Here is a 27,617-nt window from a genome sequence, read left to right on the forward strand (position 1 = left end):
TCTTCGAACAGGCGAGCTAAAAATGACACAAAAAGGTATATGGCTCAATTCAGCTGAACTTCCCAGGCAAAGCCAACGACAGGTGTTTGACAGCAATTATGAGCAACAAAAACGATTTTCACACAAATAAAAGGAGCTCCTACACCCCAAACACGTCTGGATTACTCTTATAAAACAACTATGGAAGAATGAAAAATGGAAGGAGATAAAGGAAGGGAACATCGCTGAAATGAAAGTGTGCTTACTCGTCACCGATTATTCGGAGAATCTGTAATGCATAAGACATCTGGAGCACTGAAGAATGTACTGGAGTTCGAGGTGCGATGAAAAACAAATCTGACCCATAGTTATTTCAGTTTGAGAGATCTCTAATACGTACTTTTGCCCTTGCGACGCAAACCAGAGCTCTCAAGTGACGGCAGGTCCACATCAAAAGAGGGCGGGGATCCACCATTTACCATCGATCTCCCCAACCGTCCGACACAATGTTGAGTCTTTACTGTGGGACCGACAAGAACCTCTTCCTCTGCACCTGCAAGCAGCACAGTGGACATCATAGACATGTCTGCAAATTAAGTTTTGTTGCTCGTCTGCTCGCATCATGCCAATGTCACGTTGGATTGCAAAGAAACTACAAAGCATTTGAAAATGCAAAGCACGTCCACATCGCTTTGGATTCAGACTTCTTCTTCTTCTGACAAAAACAGCTAAAAACTAGAGGGGGAGCACTCGGTAGAGTGCAAAACTACGCCGCCAATACTGCTGAGTCACTTAAGTGAACCTGATATCCTATTCATTACAGGTCAAAACGGATCAGACTCTACTGAACCACGATTGAATAAACTAAACTAGATCGACGCGCATGTAGAAATGCCAAAAAAGTTAAATCGAAATTTTTTTTTTTTTACAGTTGCAAAATTTCTTTTTTTTTCTCTAACAATTTTTTTTTGGGTTGGAAATCACTTAAAACATGTAGAAATGCAAAAACAAAAATTCAAATATTTTTTCAAAATGGCCGCCATAGCGGCCATATTGGACTTTGAACCAAGTCCAAAATCTAATGGCATGATCCTCGGACCAGACCGAACCGCCCCACCAAGTTTCGTTGAAATCCGTCGAGGAGTTTTTCCGTAATACTGTTCACAAACAAACAAACAAACTAGCAGTCATAGACTGGTACTTACGAAATCGTCAACTTGACCTCTGACCTTGTCTAATAAAAGCTGTCTCGAGAGAAAGTAGCGACGCAAACCAGAAGTTTCTACGATGATTCTGTACCAAACCATCAAAAATCGAATGTTTTGGATGTTTGACCTCACTGTGACCTTGACGTTTGACCGATTTTGACCAAAATTTAAGCAGCGCTAGCCAGCACCCTCTTGAATCACATGGTGTAATTTGACATTGTTAGCTTCTTCCGTTCTCGAGTTATCATTTTTTGGATGTTTGACCTCACTCTGACCTTGACCTTTGACCGATTTTGACCAAAATCTAATCAGCGCTAGCAATCACCCTCCTAAATCACGTGGTGTAATTTGACATTGGAAGCTTCTTCCATTCTCGAGTTATCGTGCCTACAAACAAACAAACAAACAAACAAACAAACAAACAAACAAACAAACAAACAGAAACGGAAGCATCAATATACTTACGAAATCTTTAGATTTCGTTAGTAACAAACAGTCATAGACTGGTACTTACGAAATCGTCAACTTGACCTCTGACCTTGTCTAATAAAAGCTGTCTCTCGAGAAGGTAGCGACGCAAACCAGAAGTTTCTACGATGATTCTGTATCAAACCATCAAAAATCGTAACGTCGACCGAAGCAAAAATCTCCATTTCTCCACGCAATTATACCTTAACGTAACTCAACGACGCGTCTGCTCGAGCGCACTGCATTATTGGATGACCCGTGACGCGTCGAGTGAAATATTTTTTATACAATGTTAAAACGTCTCCAAAACATCCGATTTTTACCAGAATTTCGACAATCGAGTTTTAAGCGTCCTAAGCGATCGCAAAAACCGAAGGCAAAATTAAAATCGAAGTTAAAACGAACTCGTAACGTCGAGCGAAGCAAAAACACTCCATTTCTCCACGTGAATTTACGGAATTATGTTTGACCTCACTGTGACCTTGACCTTTGACCGATTTTGACCAAAATCTAATAAGCACTAGCCATCACCCTCCTGAATCACGTGGTGTAATTTGACATTGGTAGCTTCTTCCGTTCTCGAGTTATCGTGCCTACAAACAAACAAACAAACAAACAAACAAACAAACAAACAAACAAACAGAAACGGAAGGCATCAATAGACTTACGAAATCTTTAGATTTCGTAAGTAACAAGCAGTCATAGACTGGTACTTACGAAATCGTCAACTTGACCTCTGACCTTGTCTAATAAAAGCTGTCTCTAGAGAAGGTAGCGACGCAAACCAGAAGTTTCTACAATGATTCTGTACTAAACCATCAAAAATAGAATGTTTGACCTCACTCTGACCTTGACCTTTGACCGATTTTGACCAAAATCTAATCAGCACTAGCCATCACCCTCCTGAATCACGTGGTGTAATTTGACCTTGGAAGCTTCTTCCGTTCTCGAGTTATGGTGCCTACAAACAAACACACAAGCACACAAACAAACGACGGAAGTCATCAATATACTTACGAAATCTTTATATTTCGTAAGTAATAAACAGACGGAAAGGGGTGAAAACATAACCTCCTTCACCTTCGGTGGTGGAGGAAACAAACCTTAAGTCATGGAAGCAGTTGATGTGACAAAATAGCAAAATCCATCAAGTGATCGTTCTGATTTTTTTGGTTCTAATTTAACGATGCAATGTGCAAATTTCAAGTTAATCGGATGACAATTCACGTATCTTATGCAACCTTGACATTTTGATCTAAAAAAAAAACCCCAAAACAAATCGGCTTCTAGCTTTTGATTTGTTAAACAATTAACATTTTTGGTCAATTGGATGTAAATTGACGATTTTATACGACGATGACCGTTTCACAAAATTGTCTTCTATATTACTCTTACAATCAGGGGTTCACACATTTTTTAAAAATTAGGTCCTCCAATGAGTACCAGCTGAAATGGTTAGGTACTCACGAAAAAAATTTTTTGTTAGCTTTGAGCGCGCTCGTCTGCTTTCCTAATCACCATCCCAATTTTCAATGCGCTTGTCAGCAATCAATGCATATTACTCCTCTGTAAGTGGTCTCTCAGAACGTTCACTCCAGACGAGGCACTCGCAAATCGCTCTTTTTTCGTTCTGCATGCTCCTGAGCCTCCTCTTCGTCCTCTTCATGAGCACATTCTCCTGAGATCTATTTTTTTTCATCTTAAAAGTTATAAATTATATTGTTATAATTTATCAACTTAATTTTGGACATTAAATATCTGTAAAACGATGAGAATTATCACGGAAGAATCTTACCGACACGAGCTGAGAAAACCCCTCTTCGTCTCCTTCGCTCACCTGTTCTACTCAGATCTATTGGTTCACGAGTCAGTAAGTGACCACCATATTCGTTATGGGTGTGTGTCTGTCTGTCTTCCCGAGCATAGCTCCGTGGGTTTTGATCCGATCTTGATAAAATTTGGGTGGGAGGTTTATATCATGATCTAGTTGTGTTTTCCTGAGAATGTGCATGCCGCGCCCATTATGGGCGGAGCCACGCCCAAAAAACGTGTTTTTATGGGGTAGCCGGTTTCAAGTTACATCTTCTCCGAGGGGTTTGTCGAATCTGGCAGAGGTTTCGGTGTTTGGTTAGCCCAATAGCACCTGCATAACCCCACGGAGCTCGATTTGTCATTTTCGTCCCAAGGTCAAGGTCACAAACTTAGAAAATGTCAAAAAAAAAAATCAATAAATTGGGCATCGAGCTCCTCAGGTTTTCAACTATTTCGAATGAAAGTTGGTATGCAAGTAGTGCTCTTCGAGTATTACAACTTTCATCATTTATGTTTTTCCCGATTCCCACCATAAAAAAATTAAAAAAGGTGAACTACGTTTAGGATTTCGCAATTCGTGGTAGATTTGTAGTGCTCTTCGATTACTAAAACTTTCATCATTTACGTTTTTCCCGATTCCCGCAAGTTTGCCCGTGGCGTCCCCTCGAAGGTCAAAAAATAAAAAAGGCGAACCGTGTACATTGCTCGTGAACCATCACCGTCTCCAGACTTGTCTTTTTTATTTTTAATCTTATAAGTTGCAAGTTATAAATTTAACTTATAATCTTGTAATTTATACTTAATTTTGTACACTTAAATTTTGAAATCACTACATCAGAATCATCACAGAAGAATCCTATCTACATTAGATGAGAAAACCTTCCATCAAAAGCCTCTGTTGTGCTGGTATGCTTTGGAGATTTCTGAGCATCTTTGAGGTATGCATTTAGTTTGTTTTGTTTTAACCGTGCACGAGTACTGGAGTACCAGTAATGGGAACAACTGCTTATTATAAAACTTTGTTGAAAATTTCATGACAAAAGCTAAAATGGTTAAAAAAAAGTTATGGCCTTGACAAACACACATACAGACAGACAGAAGTGATTGCAAAACCCTGTCTCCCAGGGGGGATAGGCGAACTAGAACAGCACTCGGTCGAGCACATTCCTCTGAAAGGCTGAATAGTTTACGTTTTGGATCTCTGATAGGCCAGATCTGCATCTGGATTTTCACCAAAATAGAATCAATTTGTCCTTGTCACACCCAAACTGTCTACCAAATTTCATCCGAATCAGTCGTTAACTTTTTGAGATATCGTACTCACAGACAGACAGGGTGAAAACATAACCTGTGTCTCCCTTCGGTGGCGGAAGTAATAAACCAACAGAAAACAATACCTATAGAAGGTGCATCCACACCGCTGTCAGGACCATCCATCAGCAGCAAGGTCTCAGCTGCTTCCAGCACCTCAGCACCTTCACAGTCGAGTGCTCCAGCAATGCTTGGGCTTTCAGAAGATGCCTCCACTGCATAGTGAATAAATGAAGTGGTAAAGTAAATAAATGAAAATTGGGCTTGATGCAACTCCTCACTGTACAACGGATAGGAATACAGACTTTACAATGTTAATGACATCACAGCAAGGCTCGAGTAATTACCTGATGCGATCTCTGCACTCCTGCCCACATGACAGTTGTGGAAACCTCGCCACCAGCAAAATGAACAAAGCAGAGGTGTGCTAGGTCATTCCCACAGGCATGGACGACGACTACCCAAAAGGGGAGCGCGTATCGATTACTTTGATTTGGAAAAGGCTTTCATAAAAAGCATTCCAGAACTGCAGTTGCATAATAGCAAAAGGCAACAAAATATACTCTTGCAAGGTCACAGGAATAACTTAGGAAGATTGCAAGTTCTAAAGACCTTTCTGCTGCTCACACACTCGCATCACCTTCCCATGTTACCCGAATTTGTAAGTGCAAGGAGATCAAAGGAACTTGGACACATGCCTGTACATGCATGTCTTTGGATACAGGGCATTTGGAGCAGCATGCCTGTGCATATCAATTTAATTCACCCAGTTCATCTCCATAATTTCACGAGGTGGGGGTGGGTGGGAGGAGAACAGTGGTGAAGAGAACAGGGACATCACTAGGGTTATATATTATTGGGAATGGGGAAGAAGATGAAGAATGTCGGGTGAGGATTGATCAAAGACTGACAGAACATTCACGTTTTGACGAGACCCTCTGCCAGAACACAATCACGACACGTGTACACAATCCAAAGCTATCTACAAGTCCTGCCAATGTCATGTACCCCTCTATTCCCAATGCTACAAGGTAACTATATAATTCCAGTTTAAACTTATCCACCTCTTTCTGCTGCCACTACGTTTCCACACATCAAGTCCTCTGTGTGTGAAAGACCACCTCCCTGTCTTACTACTTTATTAAACTTCCTCTCAGACTGTGGTCCTGGCCCTGTCATTGTCCATTCTACATTTTTATTTTATTTTATTTGCAGTGTCTATCACCGTCATTATCTAAAAAATCTTCATGAGATCCCTTCGAATTGGCCTCCTTTCTCATGCAATGGCACATTACCTGTCGGGTGATTGCGTCACCGACACACACCCCACACCACACTACACCCACACACCCCAAAAAAGCCTCAACCTCCTCATTCCAGCTTTATCCCATTTTTTCCCCAGCCAACCCCAAAGCCTCAACCTCCCCCTCAAATGCTGTCCCATCTTTACTCTCACCTTCCTCACGCTCATAAAAGCAAACATTGAAACAGCGGAATATATAACGGTTTCTGCTCCCATATCATGCTATCACCTACTTCACAGAAATCCAACTTACAATTGTAACAGAAAAGGCGGAAATCCGAGCAAACCTGCGCAACCTCCGCAGTAAAAGTGCTGCTTGAGAGAAACGGTTCGTAGGGGTAATTGTGGAGGGTTCCAAAGGGTAATTGTAAAGGGCGATTGCAAAGGGTTATAAAGATTAATTGTAAAGGTTTCCAAAGGGTGATTGTAAAGGGTTCAAAAGGGTAAATGTAAAGGGTTCCAAACGGTAAATGTAAAGGGTTCCAAACGGTAAATGTAAAGGGTTCCAAAGGGTAAATGTAAAGGGTTCCAAAGGGTAAATTTAAAGGGTTCCAAAGGGTAAATGTAAAGGGTTCCAAAGGGTAAATGTAAAGGGTTCCAAAGGGTAACTGTAAAGGGTTCCAAAAGGTAAATGTAAAGGGTTCCAAAAGGTAAATGTAAAGGGTTCCAAAGGGTAAATGTAAATGGTTCCAAAGGGTAAATGTAAATGGTTCCAAAGGGTAAATGTAAAGGGTTCCAAAGGGTAAATGTAAAGGGTTCCAAAGGGTAAATGTGAAGGGTTCCAAAGGGTAAATGTGAAGGGTTCCAAAGGGTAAGTGTGAAGGGTTCCAAAGGGTAAATGTGAAGGGTTCCAAAGGGTAAATGTAAAGGGTTCCAAAGGGTAAATGTAAAGGGTTCCAAAGGGTAAATGTAAAGGGTTCCAAAGGGTAAATGTAAAGGGTTCCAAAGGGTAAATGTAAAGGGTTCCAAAGGGTAAATGTAAAGGGTTCCAAAGGGTAAATGTAAAGGGTTCCAAAGGGTAAATGTAAAGGGTTCCAAAGGGTAAATGTAAAGGGTTCCAAAGGGTAATTGTAGAGGGTTCCAAAGGGTAAATGTAGAGGGTTCCAAAGGGTAAAAGTAAAGGGTTCCAAAGGGTAAATGTAAAGGGTTCCAAAGGGTAAATGCAAAGGGTTCCAAAGGGTAAATGCAAAGGGTTCCAAAGGTTAAATGAAAAGCGTTCCAAAGGTTAAATGTAAAGCGTTCCAAAGGTTAAATGTAAAGCGTTCCAAAGGTTAAATGTAAAGCGTTCCAAAGGTTAAATGTAAAGCGTTCCAAAGGTTAAATGTAAAGCGTTCCAAAGGTTAAATGTAAAGCGTTCCAAAGGTTAAATGTAAAGCGTTCCAAAGGTTAAATGTAAAGCGTTCCAAAGGTTAAATGTAAAGCGTTCAAAGGGTAAATGTGAAGGGTTCCAAAGGGTAAATGTGGAGGGTTCCAAAGGGTAAATGTGAAGGGTTCCAAAGGGTAAATGTGAAGGGTTCCAAAGGGTAAATGTGAAGGGTTCCAAAGGGTAAATGTGAAGGGTTCCAAAGGGCAAATGTGAAGGGTTCCAAAGGGCAAATGTGAAGGGTTCCAAAGAGTAAATGTAAAGGGTTCTAAAAGGTGATTGAAGAGGGTTACAAAGGGTGATTTGTAATGGGTTCCAAAGGGTGATTTGTAAAGCGTTCTAAGAGGTGATTTGTAAAGAATTCTGAAGTATAATTGTGAAAGGGTTCTGAAGGGTTCTCAGGGGTGGATCCTGGGGGTCGGGGGGGGGCAGTCGCACCCAGCACACGCCCTCCCTCTTCCTGAGCCCTCCTCTCCCGTCAAAAGAGATCGGTTTTTTTCACATGCAATGAGGTAGGTATAACCGAAGATGTGGTGTTGGAATGTGGGAAAGGAAACAGTCTCGTGCAGTGAATTTTTCTAACAATTTCACTGTATGACGAAAGACTATCGGACCCCGCTATTCACGGGGGATACATTCCTGGAAAATCCTGAGAGTCGTGAATAGCAGGGCATTGTTTCAATCGAAAAAGGGGGGATAGATTCCGGTGGTTCGTGTCATGAAGGAAAAATCAAAAAATCCCATGAAAATCCACGAATACGCCCCCAAAATAAAACGCGAATACATGAAGCTCATGCCCGTGAATGTCAAAGCAGGTTGCATTTTGAATACCTTGAATATGCGGGTCCACAAATAGCCGGGTCCGACTATGCAATAAGGTAGGGTAAGCCTACCTAATACTGCATAGTATTTCAAAAAAAATTTAATGTAAAATCTGCAACGATTAAATTTAAGAAAATGCTTTGAGTGTTCAATTATGTTTACGTTTTTGAAATGTACCAATACGTTGTGCCAAAAATCAGGGTCTGTTCGTTCCCAACCATTGTTGAAAAAGATGGATATCAATTAGGTATTTTTGATTTTGTTTCTGTTATTTGCATTTTAATTTCCTGATTCAGCAGCAACTGAAACGGAATCATGGAGTTCTTCGAAAAGAGTGAATTTTCAAAGCAGTATTCACAGTTATTATATTTTTCTCTCTTCCTAAAAGACAGAATTAAAGGATTACTGTGTGCATCCCAAAAAAATAAAATCTAATAAACAGTTAAAATGGTAAAATTTGATTTTGTAACTCCACAAACTAGCAGAGCACTCTCAGTGTGCTGGAATTTTGTCATGCGAGTGCAGTCGTGTTGTTGGTAATATTCTCAATAGTTGGTTTGGTCCTTTTATGCATCGTGATTGTAAATTATCCATTGAAGAAAGAGAGCACACTGTGTTAGTATTTAACATAATTTAACACAAGGTTTGTTTCCACGAGATCCCGAGTTCGTATCCTATCCGATGAACGTTAAATTTTTATTTTTAATCAAAATGAATCGGAAAGATTCTGAAATTATAAACAATTAAATAACCTCGCTCTGCTCGGCAAAACTATATTTTTCAATGCAATGTAAATTTCTTGCCCCAGGCCCCATGCAACCCCAACCCCCCACCATAAAATGTTGGATCTGCCCCTTGTTCGAGAGGGTGATCGTAAAGGGTTCTAGAGGGTGAGTGCAAACGGTTCTCGAGGGTGAGTGCAAACGGTTCTCGAGGGTGAGTGCAAACGGTTCTCGAGGGTGAGTGCAAACGGTTCTCGAGGGTGAGTGCAAACGGTTCTCGAGGGTGAGTGCAAACGGTTCTCGAGGGTGAGTGCAAACGGTTCTCGAGGGTGAGTGCAAACGGTTCTCGAGGGTGAGTGCAAACGGTTCTCGAGGGTGAGTGCAAACGGTTCTCGAGGGTGAGTGCAAACGGTTCTCGAGGGTGAGTGCAAACGGTTCTCGAGGGTGAGTGCAAACGGTTCTCGAGGGTGAGTGCAAACGGTTCTCGAGGGTGAGTGCAAACGGTTCTCGAGGGTGAGTGCAAACGGTTCTCGAGGGTGAGTGCAAACGGTTCTCGAGGGTGAGTGCAAACGGTTCTCGAGGGTGAGTGCAAACGGTTCTCGAGGGTGAGTGCAAACGGTTCTCGAGGGTGAGTGCAAACGGTTCTCGAGGGTGAGTGCAAACGGTTCTCGAGGGTGAGTGCAAACGGTTCTCGAGGGTGAGTGCAAACGGTTCTCGAGGGTGAGTGCAAACGGTTCTCGAGGGTGAGTGCGAAGGGTTCTCGAGGGTGAGTGCGAAGGGTTCTCGAGGGTGAGTGCGAAGGGTTCTCGAGGGTGAGTGCGAAGGGTTCTCGAGGGTGAGTGTGAAGGGTTCTTGAGGGTGAGTGTGAAGGGTTCTTGAGGGTGAGTGTAAAGGGTTCTTGAGGGTGAGTGTAAAGGGTTCTAGAGGGTGAGTGTAAAGGGTTCTAAGGGGTAAACTATACAAACTGTGGGTGGAGTCAGGCAAATTATCCAACCAATGGGTGGAACTCGCATGCACGCATCCTTCCATATGTAGATAAAGTCCTGTCTCCTTCATCCGCTCTCACAGCTGTCTCAACAGGCCTGGAATCAATCCAGTAACCCTCTCCATGAGAGTTATGTCCTTCTTGAGATGTGGTGACCAACACTGCACACAACATTCTGGATGTGGCCTCAAAATTCCTTCAGTGAAAACACGACCTTTTAAAATTTAATAAATCCTTCCCACGGATACATCCTAAAACCCTTCGAGATTTACCTAAAGCTGTCTGGCACTGGACCGTATGAATACCCCCTTCCCCCCTCCAATTTCTCATACCTCAACCACATGCTTCTGTCTCTTATGTTCTGAGACTCTTCATTACATAGTATTTTTTTTCATTATTTTAGCCTTTCCCTGGGCTGGCAGAATAGTTGGAGGTATGCACATTGACCTCAGCTGTCCAGCTTGGCCCTGATATGAACTGCCCCCTTGGTGTTTTCAGAATCATAGAACTTGCCAAAGAAACTGCTTCAGCAGAATCGAAACTGTATAAAACTTAACACATAATGACGATGACGACGACGATGATTCCCATCCCTCGCATCTTGCATTTCTCTATTCAACTAAATCTGCCATCCTCTTGCCCAGTCTGTGAAAGTATTAGTGCAGTAGATAGTAGAAAAATCGTGCAAATTATGATACAAGCATCAAATTTGGCATTTCTGTACTGCAGGGCTTTCTGATCAAATCTGCCCGACTGGCCATTTGAAAATCCAAATTTTGAGAAAAAAAAAATAACAATTCTAAAAAATTTGAAGTCACAGCTGGCTGAAATTCTTGAAGCACAAGTGAATATCCCAGACAGAGAACCAAGGAGAGATGTAGACATCATTGATGGCTCAGCACTAATCAATGTCCTACCTCCATGCACTTCAAAGATATTTGATGATTATGCTAAAGAAGCCATCATCCCAAAGGTGGAATCCTATGGTGCCAGGTAAGAGAGGGTGGACGTAGTGTTTTATGTGTACAAGAAGTCAAGTCTGAAGTCCGAGGCCAGGTCGAAAAGGGGGCAAGGAATCAGAAGAAGAGTGACAGGAACCAGTAAGACCCCGAGTAACTGGAGAAGCTTTCTTCGAGATGACAGCAACAAGACTGAGCTGTTTCACTTCCTTGCGGAAAAGATGTGTGAAGCACAGACGATAAGCATAGTCATTGTCACAAAAGGAGAAGATGCCATTAACAACACAAGGAAGTCACTGGATGCTGTGTCTCCATGTTGTCATGAAGAAGCTGACACTCAAATATTTGTACACGCCGGGATGCAACGACGGACGGTAGCAAGTCCATTATCATGAAGGCTAATGACATGGACGTACTAGTCATAGCAATATCTGTACTGCCATCCTTACAGGAATGAGGTCTTCAGAACATGTGGATTGCCTTTGGCCAAGGAGCCAAGGCGCGTTGGATTCCAGTCCATGAGGCAGACTTACAAAACTGCATGGCAGATTTGGAACGTCTTTGATAATGTTTCTGAAACATTCACCAATCTCAGCCAGCATCCAACATTGATTCGTGATCTTGACTTTTTTATTTTTTTAATTATTCAAAATTTGGATTTTCAAATGGCCAATCAGGCAGATTTGATTAGAATCCACTGAAGAACAAATGTGCCAAATTTGATGCTTGTATCATCATGTGCACAATTCCTCTCAAAAATTGCTGTTATCGGCCCCACTATATGTAGAATCGTGACTTTACTGAATCTGATCACCTCTCCCTTGATCTCAACTCCAAGCATTGCGGAATCTGCAAATTTGGAAAAAAATAACCACATTGAAGAGGGGTGAAGGGGGGGGGGGGTTAACCACAATATTCAAAAAGGGGGATGGTGGGACGCAACCACAATATCTATAAAGGGAGAGGTGGAATGCAGCCATGATGTTTGTAAAGGGGTGAAGGGAGGATGGGGTTATAACCACAACATTCATAAATGGGGAGGCTGGGACACAACCACAATATTTATTAAGGGGAAGGTGGGACGCAAACCACAGCATTTATAAAGGGGGAGGGTGGGACACAACCACAATATTTATAAAGGGGGAGGGTGGGACACAAACCACAATATTAATAAAGGGGGAGGGTGGGACGAAAACCACAATTTTTATAAAGGGGGAGGGTGGGACACAACCACAATATTGATAAAGGGGGAGGGTGGGATGCAAAGCACAATTTTTATAAAGGGTGAGGGTGGGACACAAATCACAATATTTATAAAGGGGGAGGATGGGACACAAACCACAATATTTATAAAGGGGGAGGGTGGGACACAAACCACAGCATTTATAAAGGGGGAGGGTGGGACACAACCACAATATTTATAAAGGGGGAGGGTGGGACACAACCACAATATTTATAAAGGGGAAGGGTGGGACGTAACCACAATATTTATAAAGGGGGGAGGGTGGGACACAACCACAATATTGATAAAGGGGGAGGGTGGGATGCAAACCACAATTTTTATTAAGGGTGAGGGTGGGACACAAATCACAATATTTATAAAGGGGGAGGATGGGACACAAACCACAATATTTATAAAGGGGGAGGATGGGACACAAACCACAACATTTATAAAGGGGGAGGATGGGACGCAACCACAATATTTATAAAGGGAGAAGGTGGGACACAAACCACAATATTTATGAAGGGGAAGGTGGGACGCAACCACAATACTTATAAAGGGGGAGGGTGGGACACAAACCACAGCATTTATAAAGGGGGAGGGTGGGACACAACCACAATATTTATAAAGGGGGAGGGTGGGACACAACCACAATATTTATAAAGGGGGAGGGTGGGACACAACCACAATATTTATAAAGGGGTAGGGTGGGACGTAACCACAATATTTATAAAGGGGGAGGGTGGGACACAACCACAATATTGATAAAGGGGGAGGGTGGGACGCAAACCACAATTTTTATAAAGGGTGAGGGTGGGACACAAATCACAATATTTATAAAGGGGGAGGATGGGACACAAACCACAATATTTATAAAGGGGGAGGATGGGACACAAACCACAACATTTATAAAGGGGGAGGATGGGACGCAACCACAATATTTATAAAGGGAGAAGGTGGGACACAAACCACAATATTTATAAAGGGGGAGGATGGGACACAAACCACAACATTTATAAAGGGGGAGGTTGGGACGCAACCACAATATTTATAAAGGGGGAGGGTGGGACACAACCACAATATTTATCAAGGGGGAGGGTGGGACAACTACAATATTTATCAAGGGGGAGGGTGGGACACAACCAAATAATTATCAAGGGGGAGGGTGGGACACAACCAAATATTTATCAAGGGGGAGGGTGGGACACAACCACAATATTTATCAAGGGGGAGGGTGGGACGCAACCACAATATTTATAAAGGGAGAAGGTGGGACGCAAACCACAATTTTTTATAAAGGGGGAGGGTGGGACGCAAACCACAATATTTATAAAGGGGGAGGGTGGGACACAAACCACAATATTTATAAAGGGGGAGGGTGGGACACAACCACAAGATTTATCAAGGGGGAGGGTGGGACGCAAACCACAATTTTTATAAAGGGGGAGGGTGGGACACAAACCACAATATTTATCAAGGGGGGGGGGTGGGACACAACCACAATATTTATCAAGGGGGAGGGTGGGACACAACCACAATATTTATAAAGGGGGAGGGTGGGACACAAACCACAATATTTATAAAGGGGGAGGGTGGGACACAAACCACAATATTTATCAAGGGGGAGGGTGGGACACAACCACAAGATTTATCAAGGGGGAGGGTGGGACGCAAACCACAATATTTATAAAGGGGGAGGGTGGGACACAAACCACAATATTTATAAAGGGGGAGGGTGGGACACAAACCACAATATTAATAAAGGGGGAGGGTGGGAAGCAAACCACAATTTTTATAAAGGGGGAGGGTGGGACACAAACCACAACATTAATAAAGGGGGAGGGTGGGACGCAAACCACAATTTTTATAAAGGGGGAGGGTGGGACACAAACCACAATTTTTATAAAGGGGGAGGGTGGGACACAAACCACAATTTTTATAAAGGGGGAGGGTGGGACACAAACCACAATATTTATAAAGGGGGAGGGTGGGACACAAACCACAATATTAATAAAGGGGGAGGGTGGGACGAAAACCACAATTTTTATCAAGGGGGAGGGTGGGACACAACCACAATATTTATCAAGGGGGAGGGTGGGACACAAACCACAATATTAATAAAGGGGGAGGGTGGGACGCAAACCACAATTTTTATAAAGGGGGAGGGTGGGACACAAACCACAATATTAATAAAGGGGGAGGGTGGGACGCAAACCACAATTTTTATAAAGGGGGAGGGTGGGACGCAAACCACAATATTTATAAAGGGGGAGGGTGGGACACAAACCACAATATTTATAAAGGGGGAGGGTGGGACACAAACCACAATATTTATAAAGGGGGAGGGTGGGACACAAACCACAATATTAATAAAGGGGGAGGGTGGGACGAAAACCACAATTTTTATAAAGGGGGAGGGTGGGACACAAACCACAATATTTATCAAGGGGGAGGGTGGGACACAACCACAATATTTATCAAGGGGGAGGGTGGGACACAACCACAATATTTATAAAGGGGGAGGGTGGGCCACAACCACAATATTTATCAAGGGGGAGGGTGGGACACAAACCACAATATTTATAAAGGGGGAGGGTGGGACACAAACCACAATATTTATCAAGGGGGAGGGTGGGACACAACCACAATATTTATCAAGGGGGAGGGTGGGATACAAACCACAATTTTTATAAAGGGGGAGGGTGGGACACAAACCACAATATTTATAAAGGGGGAGGGTGGGACACAACCACAATATTTATCAAGGGGGAGGGTGGGACACAACCACAATATTGATCAAGGGGGAGGGTGGGACACAAACCACAATATTTATAAAGGGGGAGGGTGGGACACAAACCACAATATTTATCAAGGGGGAGGGTGGGACACAACCACAATATTTATCAACGGGGAGAGAGGGACACAAACCACAATATTTATCAAGGGGGAGGGTGGGACACAACCACAATATTTATCAAGGGGGAGGGTGGGACACAACCACAATATTTATAAAGGGGGAGGGTGGGCCACAACCACAATATTTATCAAGGGGGAGGGTGGGACACAAACCACAATATTTATAAAGGGGGAGGGTGGGACACAAACCACAATATTTATCAAGGGGGAGGGTGGGACACAACCACAATATTTATCAAGGGGGAGGGTGGGACACAAACCACAATATTTATCAAGGGGGAGGGTGGGACACAACCACAATATTTATCAAGGGGGAGGGTGGGACACAACCACAATATTTATAAAGGGGGAGGGTGGGCCACAACCACAATATTTATCAAGGGGGAGGGTGGGACACAAACCACAATATTTATAAAGGGGGAGGGTGGGACACAAACCACAATATTTATCAAGGGGGAGGGTGGGACACAACCACAATATTTATAAAGGGGGGGGTGGGACACAAACCACAATTTTTATAAAGGGGGAGGGTGGGACACAAACCACAATATTTATAAAGGGGGAGGGTGGGACACAAACCACAATATTTATAAAGGGGGAGGGTGGGACACAACCACAATATTTATCAAGGGGGAGGGTGGGACACAACCACAATATTTATCAAGGGGGAGGGTGGGACACAACCACAATATTTGTAAAGGGCGAGGGTGGGACACAACCACAATATTTATCAAGGGGGAGGGTGGGACACAACCACAATATTTGTAAAGGGCGAGGGCGCAACCATGATTTATATAAAGGAGGGAGGACGCAACCATGATATTTCAAGGGAGAGGGGAGGATGTTATAAAGGGTGTTGGTGGGGGGGGGGATTCTGCACACATGGCATCGTGCAAGCCGTTTCACCGACACCAAGAAGGTTGAGGGTATTTACATAGTTTACTCCAAACGCAACGGATCCGTGGACGAAAGGCGTGACGGATGAACCGGTTTGAGCAAACAGTCGGGAAGGTCACACCGCGTGCCGGACGCGCTTTCCGCATTTCTCGAGGGTGCTCAAAGGTAGCGACACAAAAAGTGCACCGAACGAGGTGCAGAGAGCCAAAACGAGGGCAGGGAAGCATTGGGAGAAGAGAACACAGCAAGACGGAAACATGAGCTCGGTCCGCGCTCGAACGTGGAATGCGGAAGGCAACACGGATGGCAGAAGTTAAAGAAAAGAAAATAAAAAAGTTTAAAGTTGTTTAAAAAGTTTGTGAAGTTCGCTCGTGGCCTCCGAACTGTGGTCGCGCAGAACGGGGGCATCGCGGGGAAACCTTAGCTCGAGTATCCATCGGCACCACGGCATGCTGCGACCTCTTCGCTTCCTCCATGGCCAGTTCCGTCTGGCATCGTCGTGTGCAAAGGCATAAGTCAGTCGAACACCCCCTCCCTCCCCATTTTATAAACTACGACCCACAAACCGAGAGTCTCGCGGGGTTCATGTGCCATTGGCCGTCACTCTTACCCGCTCGGACGAGCAGATGCAGCTGATTGCCGTCGGTGGCTGCCCCTAACTCAGTCGCCATGTTTCCCGTTATGTCCTGATACCCCCAACACCCCTCCCCTCCCCACCCCCCTTAACCCTTCCAACTACCACCCACCACCGACCCAGGCTAACCCCCGCGTTCCAAGTTCCCCGATCGTCCCTCTTCGGCACATTCGGCTGACATTGTCCACGCAGTCCCCGGTTAAACTTGTTGCGACGTTCGCTTGGGACGCGGAAGCGTCTCGTGCCGCGAGCCCCGCACGAACAGGCGCGAAACGACGTGCACACGTGGCTGGCGGTTTGAAGCTCGGACGGCTGGGTACACGCACGGGTGAGCTCGAGTCGGACGGTGAACGGGACGGAGAGCGAGTCATTTTCAAATCAAACGTCTCGAACCGATGGAACCGTCGAGCAAATGGAACAAAAAGATCCACAAATCACTTCCGGACTTTAGTGAATGTGCATCGGTGGGGTCGTGGAGGAGCGGGCCGACGGGGGAGTGCGCTGGAGGGATCGCCCGGGAGAAACGGCCACGGGAGGACGAAAATGATTCAACACGGGGCGGAAATCCGTCAGTTTGACCCTTGGAAGTGTCTGGGGTCATGAAAGGTTAAAGGCGTTGAATAGGCGCTAAGAATGGCACAACCGGAAGTGATCAACGGCCAATCAGCGAGCGCTTCCTGTTTACGCCCTCGAGGTAGGTTGGGCTCGGAGGTTTCTCCAAAGTTTACAACGTGTGACGGCGAGTATCGAATGTTGTGCTAAGACATGGTGGAAGCGATCTGCCCGCGGAACAACGGTTGGAATAGAAACTTCACTTGGACGAGAAAGGTCCAACTCGTGTAGTTGATAGTAGAAAAATCGTGCAAATTATGATACAAGCATCAAATTTGGCATTTCTGTTCTGCAGGGCTTTCTGATCAAATCTGCCCAATTGGCCATTTGAAAAATCCAAATTTTAAAAAAGGAAAAAAAAAAAATTCGAAAAAATTTGAAGTCACAGCTGGCTGAAATTCTTGAAGTGCAAGTAAACATCCCAGACAGAGAACCAAGGGGAGATGCAGTCATCAATGATGGCTCAGCACTTATCAATGCCCTACCTCCATGCACTTCAAGGATATTTGATGACCATGCTAAACAAGACATCCCAAAGGTGGAATCCTATGGTGCCAGGTACGAGAGGGTGGACGTAGTGTTTGATGTGTACAAGAAGTCAAGTCTGAAGTCCGAGGCAAGGTCGAAAAGGTGGCAAGGAATCAGAAGAAGAGTGGCAGGAACCAGTAGGACCCCAAGTAACTGGAGAAGCTTTATTCGAGATGACAGTAACAAGACTGAGCTGTTTCACTTCCATGCGGAAAAGATGTGTGAAGCACAGACGACAAGCACTGTCATTGTCACAAAAGGAGAAGATGCCATTAGCAACACAAGGAAGTCACTGGATGCTGTGTCTCCATGTTGTCATGAAGAAGCTAACACTCAAATATTTGTACACGCCGGGGATGCAACAACGGATGGTAGCAAGTCCATTATCATAAAGGCTAATGACACGGACGTACTAGTCACAGCAATATCTGTACTGCCATCCTTACAGGAACTAGGTCTTGAGAACATGTGGATTGCCTTTGGCCAAGGAGTCAAGGCGCAATGGATTCCAGTCCATGAGGTAGTTTCTGCAATAGGGCCTGAGAAAGCTGGAGGGATCCCATACTTCCATGCGTTCACTGGATGCGACGTCGTGTTTGCCTTCCGCGGTAAAGGGAAGAAAACTGCATGGCAGACTTAGAACGTCTTTGATGATGTTTCTGAAACATTCACCCATCTCAGCCAGGCTGTTAGGGTTAGGGTAACCTGCTAACCCTAACCCTAACCCTAACAAATCATCCAACATTGATTCGTGATCTTGACTTTTTTGAATTTTATTTTATTTTTTTCAAATTTTTCAACATTTGGATTTTCAAATGGCCAATCAGGCAGATTTGATTAGAATCCCCTGGAGAACAAATGTGCTAAATTTGATGCTTGTATCATCATTTGCACGATTACTCTCAAAAATTGCTATTATCTGCCCCACTAAACACCTCCTTTTACTCCAACATCTGTTTAATTTCACACACTCTGTGTTTGAATCGATTTTTGTATTTTTTTTTAATCACAAGGCAAAAAACAAACGAACAACGTAATTCACTAACAAAGGACTTTTCATTTGAATCACATTATACTATAGAGCCGTTTGACGAATGAGAACAACTTACCTTCACGGAGCTCACGAAATGTGTGTAATCTTGAAATGGTCACGTGAACATACAAAACCTACACTTCCGAGTTCCCATCTGAGCCCCGAGCCAGATCGTAATGGAGACAACCGAAGTAGATTGTTCAATAACGTCAATGTAAAAATACACCCATGTCCACCACTAACCACACAAAAGTACACTCATATCCACCACCGACCACACAAAAGTGCATCCATGTCCACCACCGACCATGCAAAAGTACACTCGTGTCCACCACTGACCACACAAAAGTACACCCGTGTCCACCACCGACCACGCAAAAATACACCCATGTCCACCACCGACCACGCAAAAATACACCCATGTCCACCACCGACCACGCAAAAATACACCCATGTCCACCACTGACCACGCAAAAATACGCCCATGTCCACCACCGACCACACAAAAATACGCCCATGTCCACCACTGACCACACAAAAATACGCCCATGTCCACCAACCACACAAAAATACACCCATGTCCACCACCGACCACACAAAAATACGCCCATGTCCACCACCGACCACACAAAAATACGCCCATGTCCACCACCGACCACACAAAAATACGCCCATGTCCACCACCGACCACACAAAAATACGCCCATGTCCACCACCGACCACACAAAAATACGCCCATGTCCACCACCGACCACACAAAAATACGCCCATGTCCACCACCGACCACACAAAAATACGCCCATGTCCACCACCGACCACACAAAAATACACCCATGTCCACCACCGACCACACAAAAGTACACCCATGTCCACCATCGACCACACAAAAGATACACCCATGTCCACCATCGACCACACAAAAGTACACCCATGTCCACCACCGACAACACAAAAGTACACCCATTTCCACTGACCACACAAAAGATACACCCATGTCCACCATCGACCACACAAAAGTACACCCATGTCCACCACCAACCACACAAAAATACACCCACGTCCACCACCGACCACATAAAAATACACCCACGTGCACCACCGACCACACAAAAATACACCCATGTCCACCACTGACCACGCAAATATACACCCATGTCCACCACCGACCACACAAAAATACACCCATGTCCACCACCAACCACACAAAAATAAACCCATGTCCACCACCGACCACACAAAATACACCCATGTCCACCACTGACCACGCAACTATACACCCATGTCCACCACTGACCACGCAACTATACACCCATGTCCACCACCAACCACACAAAAATAAACCCATGTCCACCACCGACCACACAAAGATACACCCATGTCCACCACCGACCACACAAAAATACACCCATGTCCACCACCGAACACACAAAAATACACCCATGTCCGCCACCGACCACACAGAAATACACCCACGTCCACCACCGACCACACAAAAATACACCCATGTCCAACACCACCCACGCAAAAGTACACCCATGTCCAACACCACCCACACAAAAGTATACCCATGTCCAACACCACCCATGCAAAAGGACACCCATGTACACCACCGACCACACAAAAATACACCCATGTCCACCACCCATGCAAAAGTACACCCATGTCCACCACCGACCACACAAAAGTACACCCATGTCCAAATTGTCCAACACCACCCACGCAAAAGTACACCCATGTCCACCACCGACCACACAAAAATACACCCGTGTCCACCACCGACCACACAAAAGTACACTCATGTTTACCAACATCCACGTAAAAGTACACTCATGTCTACCACCAATCACACAAAAATACACCCATGTCCACCACCGATCACACAAAAATACACCCATGTCCACCACCGACCACACAAAAGTACACTCATGTCTACCAACATCCACGTAAAAGTCACCAGTGTCTACCAACATCCACATAAAAATACAACCATGTCTACGAAAGTTCGTGAAAATACACCCGTGTCTACAAACGTCAACGTAAAAATATAATCGTGGCTTCAACCATCAACATAAAAGTACAACCCGTGTCTACCAACATTCATATGAACCATATAAAAGTACAACGATGTATGGGGCTATCTTTGTTCTGCATGTGATAAGTGTACAAGCTCCTTCAGGGACCTTAGATACCTGTAAATATATTTATACATGTCAAATGGCAGGAAGGAGGCAAAGTTATATATATATATATATATATATATATATATATATATATATATATATATATATATATATATATATATATATATATATATATATATATATATATATATATATATATATATATATATATATATATATATATACATATATCTGTAAATTGTCACCACACACACACCACACACACACCACACACACCACACACACCACACACACACACACCACACACACACCACACACCACACACACCACACACACACACGATTTTCAATAGTTTGATCGAAATCACAATTAATGTAATCATAATGCACACATACACACACTTCATTAATTGTACAGCATCGGCTATTCTTAAAATGAAATATAATTTAAAGGATTGCTGTAAATTATGTTAATTTCACAACATCTCACATTCAGCTTAATTCAAATTGTAAACCACAAAAACATGGTTCCCTTACCTAAAGAACCATAACCTGTAAGCAACTGAACGATTTCCCGAGCACATGGATCATCAGCTGGGCACCGTTTTTCATCGAGGTTTAAATCCTTTCAGCCCAGAACCTCTCCAAACGGTGGATCCACAACCTCGGTCAAGGATCCACATCAGTAGATCCACAACCTTAGTTGAGTCCAGGCAGTCAGTCAACGCATCAATGTAACATAATCAATCAAATCAAATCAAACTCCACTTGTGAGAGGATTTCATGTATTATCACATAGTTACAACTCCCATCACACATTCCATTGTATGATAATACATTAAATCATGCACATCTTACCTCAAATAAAACATTTCCACAACCAGCATGCCAACCACTCAACTCTGGATCAAACTGTTATTCAAACATTCAAATGGTTATTTCGAAACCGTTTTTTTTTTAACCTGCCTCCTCGTCTCCCGCCCAACCATTTAAAATTTATATGCACATTAATTTTTTTATAACGTGTTTATATAAATATCTTGTTAAAACATATTTTTACAATTCGTATTGTATTTCACCAATCGTATTGTATAAAACTTGATTTAATCTGCTAACTGCAGCTCCCAATGTTGGCATACATTTGACTAGGTTTTATTTTTTTTGTATTCCTTGTCGAGGCTCGTGTGAGAGCGAACACACAACGCACAGCAAGGGGGGGGGGCATGAGACAAGAGGGGCGGGACGAGGAAGGACAAAACAGTGGGGAACAGAGACATTAGATCTGTGGAAGGGAGAGGGATGGGGTGGGGAATATGGGGTATACAGGATGGACATTACAGGGACTTTCAGGAAGGAAAGCAGGGAATTTGAAGGAGGTGGGTTTTAGGTGGATTAACGGGTGTAGAAAAGATCGAGGATTTGGATAGGGGACGATAAGAGGTGGTGGGAAACAGCTGTTTTGAAGGCCTGGAGGGAAGAATGGGATTGAACAGAGTGAGGGAGTTTATTCCAAAGGTGGGGAAAAAAGAGGAATGAAGGAGTGAAGGTGAGCAGTGATTCGTGATTTTGGTAGTTTTACCAGAAGGGGGTTGTTGGTGGACCTTGAGCACCCTGCGGAAATGTGGTGGGGACAAATCGTAGACAGAGCAGGGGGGGGGGGTGAAACAGGAGAGGAGACGGTGGAAGACAGAAAGATCACCGACCTGCCTGGGTGAGAGAACGAGAGGCCCAAAGATTGAATCTCATCGCGGGAGATGCCAATAATCCTAAATGCCCTGATTTCCACAGCGTGAAGCTGACAAAGGTGGGAGGGCAGGAGCACCAGCCCAGAGGGAGGGCAGTACTCCATCAGGCTGCAGACGAAAGCTTTGTATGTGGTCAGGAGCTCAGCCGGGCCGAGGAAGGACTTTGCACGACGGAGGATTCCCAGTCAACGACTGGCTTTGGAGGCCAGGTTGGAAATGTGGCTTTCCCAGGAAAGATCATGGCAGATAGTGAGACCCAGAAGCTTGAAAAAAAAAGGACTTCTTCCAGAGGATTGTTGAGAAAATGGATGGGGGGTGGGGGGTTCCAAACGGTCCTTTCAGAAAGACATGGTGAGAGTGTGAGATTTGTCCGGATTAAAAGACATGTTTCCACGTGTTGGACCAGTTTGTGATTTTACCCAGATCTGCAATGAGCGAAGAAGCTGCTGCTTGCCGGTCTGAGGGATGACTGCTGATGTGTCCACTCTCTGCCGTACCATCTAAGAGATAAAGAGGATTTTCCAGAGAGTCTGAGAGATAGTTGATGAAAACCAGAAAAAGAACAGGGCCCAAAACGCTGCCTTGAGGAACTCCAGCCTGGACAGGAAGAGGGGATGAAAGAACTCCATTTAGGGCCACACGTTGACTGCGACAGGAGAGGAAGTCTGCAAGCCATGAGTGGAGATGGCCTTGGATACCAGAGGAAGATAATTTGGTGAGCAGTTTAAAAAAGAAAAATCTTTTTTTAAGTTGTTTTAATCTGTTGATAAGTTCAGTGCTGTGTGTGGTTGCTCTCACGGTCCTTATTATTTCACCTGCAACCGTACCATATAATAGCTTTTTAGGAATGTTGCTATCTAAGAAAGGCAATCACACAATGGGGAAAAGAAAGGCATCTCATTCATCAAATAATTTGGTGCGAAATTTATTATCGATATCGATCTGTAATTCAAAAAAAGAAATTGATGTGAGAGTTTGGTTTTCCTTTTTTAAACTCGAGTCATTTTGGATATATATTGTTGTGGTTACCAAATTCGCAAACCACCATTCAGGTCCCTTAGGTGAGATATCTCGGTAAGTACATGTGTAGTTAGGCCCAAACCCATTGTCTAGTGGGAATACATGTCATTCATGCGTGCTGCGACTCTTCAGGATAGCCGTTTTTCTTTTGCTATCTTTATTTTGGACCAACCGCCATGATTACCACCACAACCACAACATCAACCACCAACCACAACGCCGCTTCACCACAACCGCCACGACCTTCACGTCACACCTCGCAACCGTCGCATCGCCACCGTTCTTGCGCCGCCTGTGGGTACCGGTGTTGGACTCGTGCAGGGCGCGCGCCGAACAGCGTGTACAAAATCACGGATTTTGTGCTTCAAAAACGGATCAAAAACGACACACGCCCACTTTTTGCCGTCCAATCGGTGAGCGAGGGCGGGTGGCCCCGCCCCCAGGGCGTTGGAGGGCGATCGATATATGCAAATTTATGGATCAAAAAGCATTCACGCCCACTTTTTCTCGGGCCAATGGGGAGCGAGGTGAAAGGTCGAAGGGAGGGGGTCAAAGATGAGAGGGCAAAGCTGCGGGGCTGATAAAAGCGACCGTGTTCGTCAGTCCGGAGTAGTGGAGTAGTAGAGTCGAGAGGGAACAGAGAGTTAAGACTTCGCAGGCGGTGGAGTTGGCAAGAAGGAGCTGGTCGTCGTGTGCGTTGGAGTCGGAGCGGAGGGGACGGAGCTGTGGAGAGGCGGCGAGGGCAGACGAGGGGGTGCTCGCGTCGTGCAGGGAGCTGCACCCCAGGGAGGCCGACAGCGCGACCTGGCCGAGGTGGAGACGCTCGTCGCGGGACAATAAAAATCCTCTACACCCCGAGCATCAGCAACCCCCTCCTGTTTCCCCCCGCGCTGAGATAGTGCGACCAAGGGGGCCCCTTTCCCACCCCCTACCAGACACTGTCCGCGAGGCCCGCGGAGTTGAGGCACCACCGCCGCTCCGGGTCTCATCACCAGACGGGTAGGCCCGACCCGGTCTCGGCCTCAGGCCCGCCTCATCCTTGAGGGTATTCTTTTCCTTGGTTTTGGGTATGTGTTGTCGGCGCCGTCTGTGAAGTAGAATTGTATAAGTGTTGCCGTGTGCTCGGTAGTCGGTATTAGCTCTGCATTGTGTCTTCGCTTTTACATTTGCTTTTTGTGTAAATTGCATTGTGTTTTTCTTTTCTGTGTGCATTTGGTGGAATTGTATATGTGTGCTTCCCGTGTGCCGCGAATAAATGTGCTTTGTGTTGAACTGTTTCCCGCTTCGCTTCGTCATTTCCTTCATTGAATCCTCATCTTGCTTCACGTAAAGGGTTGGTAGTGGGCTGAATACGCCCGATAATTAATCGAACCGTCGAGGTCGACGATAACACCGCTCGGTTATTCTGATAGTACGGAACGGGTCGCTTAAGTGGCCCGTGTCCGAAGTCGACCTGCGGCGAGGTGCGATCGCCCGGTCTACCCTCCGCGTGGGTACTTAGGTAGGTCGAATTTGGCGAGCAACCCTATCCCACGCGGGGGCTGATTGGCTCGATCGCGGTGAGACCGAAAGGTCCACCCGTGACTGGTTCCCGGCGTTAGTCCGAGAGGGTCACGACTGGATTGTCCGTCCGGTGGGCGACGTGCCGCGATTCGAGTTACGTGGCCGTCAGCACGCCGGCGGGTGCGAATCAGCAACACTGGTGTCAGGAGTGGGATACAAATTCATCGCCCTCCTCGCGGCACTGGTATCGGAGAACAGGAAAACGGGCTCTCCTGTCTCCGGCTAAATTCACGGGAATCGGTCCAGGGGTGAGAGAAGCGACCCCCGATTCCCTCCAAATTACGAGCGAGCTAAATTAACCCTTTAAGAGAAGCAAGATGGCGTCTCAAGGCGAGCGGGAGCCGGGGGTATTAGAAATGTATATGTGTAGTAATGTAGGATCCATGGTCCAGGATGGAATCCCCGAGCAGGAAATGTTGATTGTGCAGGAACACGGACTCGCCTAACTGAACCCAGAGCCCGAAATAGGTGCGGCAGCGGCCGCGGTGTATGACACCTCCCCTCCCCCTCTCCACCAAAACCTCCCGATTCTTGCCGAATCGGCTCACCCAAGCGCACCCGACATGGCCCAGCTATTCGCCATGCTGGCGGCAATGAACAAGCAAATGGAAACGAATGCGCATGAAATGAAAAACAAAATGAAAGGCATGACCAAACAAATAATCGAAAAGATGGATGCGAATATGAAAAACGAAATGAAAAAAATGGATGAAAAGATGGATACAAATACAAATGAAGTGAAAACGACGATGGATGCGAATACACAGCAAATGAAAAAAGAAATGAAAGAACTACGGGGTGAGACGCAGAACATGGGCCGATGCCTGCAGGCGGGCATGAAGGCCGTGACCAGGGAGCTGGGAATGGCGACTCCACGTGTGGGAGCAAACGAGCTGGAAGGGGGTGCAACGGCTGACAGGCCCGCGGTGGAGGCGGGTAAAAAAATAATTCGGGGGGCGTGTTGGGCGAGGGTCGTGACAGAGGAATCGACGGTGACCAAAAGGGAAAAATTAAATGGGGAGACCAAAACGTGTGAGACGAGACACGAGGTGACGACAACGGAAATAATAGTGGAGACAAGGGAGGTAAAGGATGAAGAGTTGGCAGTGACGGTAGCCGGGAAGGGAACGATAGAGGAGAGACTGCACGGTGAGGACGGGGTAAGTGACGCACACACACACACGGAGGTAGTGGAGGACAATGGGGGTGAGCTCGCGGAGCGTGTAGAGACCCAGTGCGAGCACCTGGATGGCCTCCTCCAGGAACGAGGGGAGGGAGTCTGCCCCCTTGAGGTGAGTCACGACCAGGTGAGTTCGGTCGTGCTTTGCGAGGTTGAGAGGAGGAGTGCTGTGGACAGGTGCTTGGAGAGCTTGGGGGGTATAGAGGCCCCGGAGACCCTTGTGGGGACACGAATCCCCAGTGTGGTTGTCCCTGTGTGTGTGGTGCAAGGCGTGAGTGCGTCCCCGTGTGTGGAAGCGACCCCGTGTGTGAGTGGTGTGGTGGCGATGGTGCCGGAGTATGTGCTTCCCAGCACGCCGTGTGTGGATGAGGCACGGAGTGTGGATGAGGCACCGCGGTTGAGTGCCCCCGCGTGTGTGGATGAGGCACGGAGTGTGAGTGAGGCACCGCGGGTGAGTGCCCCCGCACGCGTGAGTGAACGGCCGTGTGCAAGGTCGCTGTGTGCAAGGGAGACCGTGTGTGTGAGAGAGCGGTATGTAAGGGAGATGTCGGTCGGCATGCGGGAGCACGCAGCCGCGTCTCCCGGTGTGAATACAATGGTGTGGACTGTGTGCGTCGTAACACGCAGGTGTGCGTGGGTGGAATGGAGGCGACGACGGAGACATGTGAGTAAGAAAGCCGAGTAGCGGCTGTAGTTGTTTCGGGGACCGTGCCGGGTTCACCCAGCAGTGAGCACGCGGTCCGTGCTGTGCAACGCACGAGACCACCACGTGCTCGCTTGCGAGAGTGAAGTCCCGGTCCAGAAACGCACGCGGTGGATTTGCCGATCCCGCGGACGGACAAAGTTTAGGCAGGATAATGGATTTGGACCGGACGGGTTCTCCACGCGATCGTGTGTGTTAAGCTCCAACGGGCAAAGCACATGTGTTCGCGTGGGGAACCCCTCGAGACGTGGGGCTTGTGTTTTTTTTTTATGCGCACGGTGACGCCATGGCTGCACGTGGGGTTGGAATCCGGCAGGAGGGGTATCTCTGCCGGATGGTGCCGTCCAAGGAAGGACGAGGAACACGTGCAGCTGCATGACGTCACGGGCAGTTGCAGGTGTAAAGTGCGCGAGCTCCGAGTTGCCGCGCAGGTGCTGCGCATGAAAAAAAAAAAAAAGCAAGCCTCACTTTCGGGTGCACAGGATTCCTGGG

The 27,617-nt window shown here is 45.8% G+C and overlaps 1 protein-coding gene across 1 annotated transcript in view; it reads right to left on the reverse strand.

Moving 5' to 3' along the window:
- LOC147011101 (ETS-related transcription factor Elf-1-like) overlaps window positions 1-27,617 on the reverse strand; it is a gene marked incomplete at its 5' end in the record, with an annotated part of 124,841 nt that overhangs the window by 32,839 nt on the left and 64,385 nt on the right. Inside the window, 2 exons of the mRNA XM_085859065.1 lie at window positions 380-532; window positions 4,865-4,993. Of these exons, the coding sequence (XP_085715191.1) occupies window positions 380-532; window positions 4,865-4,993 (282 nt within the window). The remainder of the gene's footprint in view (window positions 1-379; window positions 533-4,864; window positions 4,994-27,617) is intronic.

Source organism: Eptatretus burgeri, chromosome 16, assembly GCF_056783735.1.
Source record: "Eptatretus burgeri isolate ZD-2024b chromosome 16, Ebu_testis_v1, whole genome shotgun sequence".
In the NCBI taxonomy this organism is placed as follows: domain Eukaryota; kingdom Metazoa; phylum Chordata; class Myxini; order Myxiniformes; family Myxinidae; genus Eptatretus; species Eptatretus burgeri.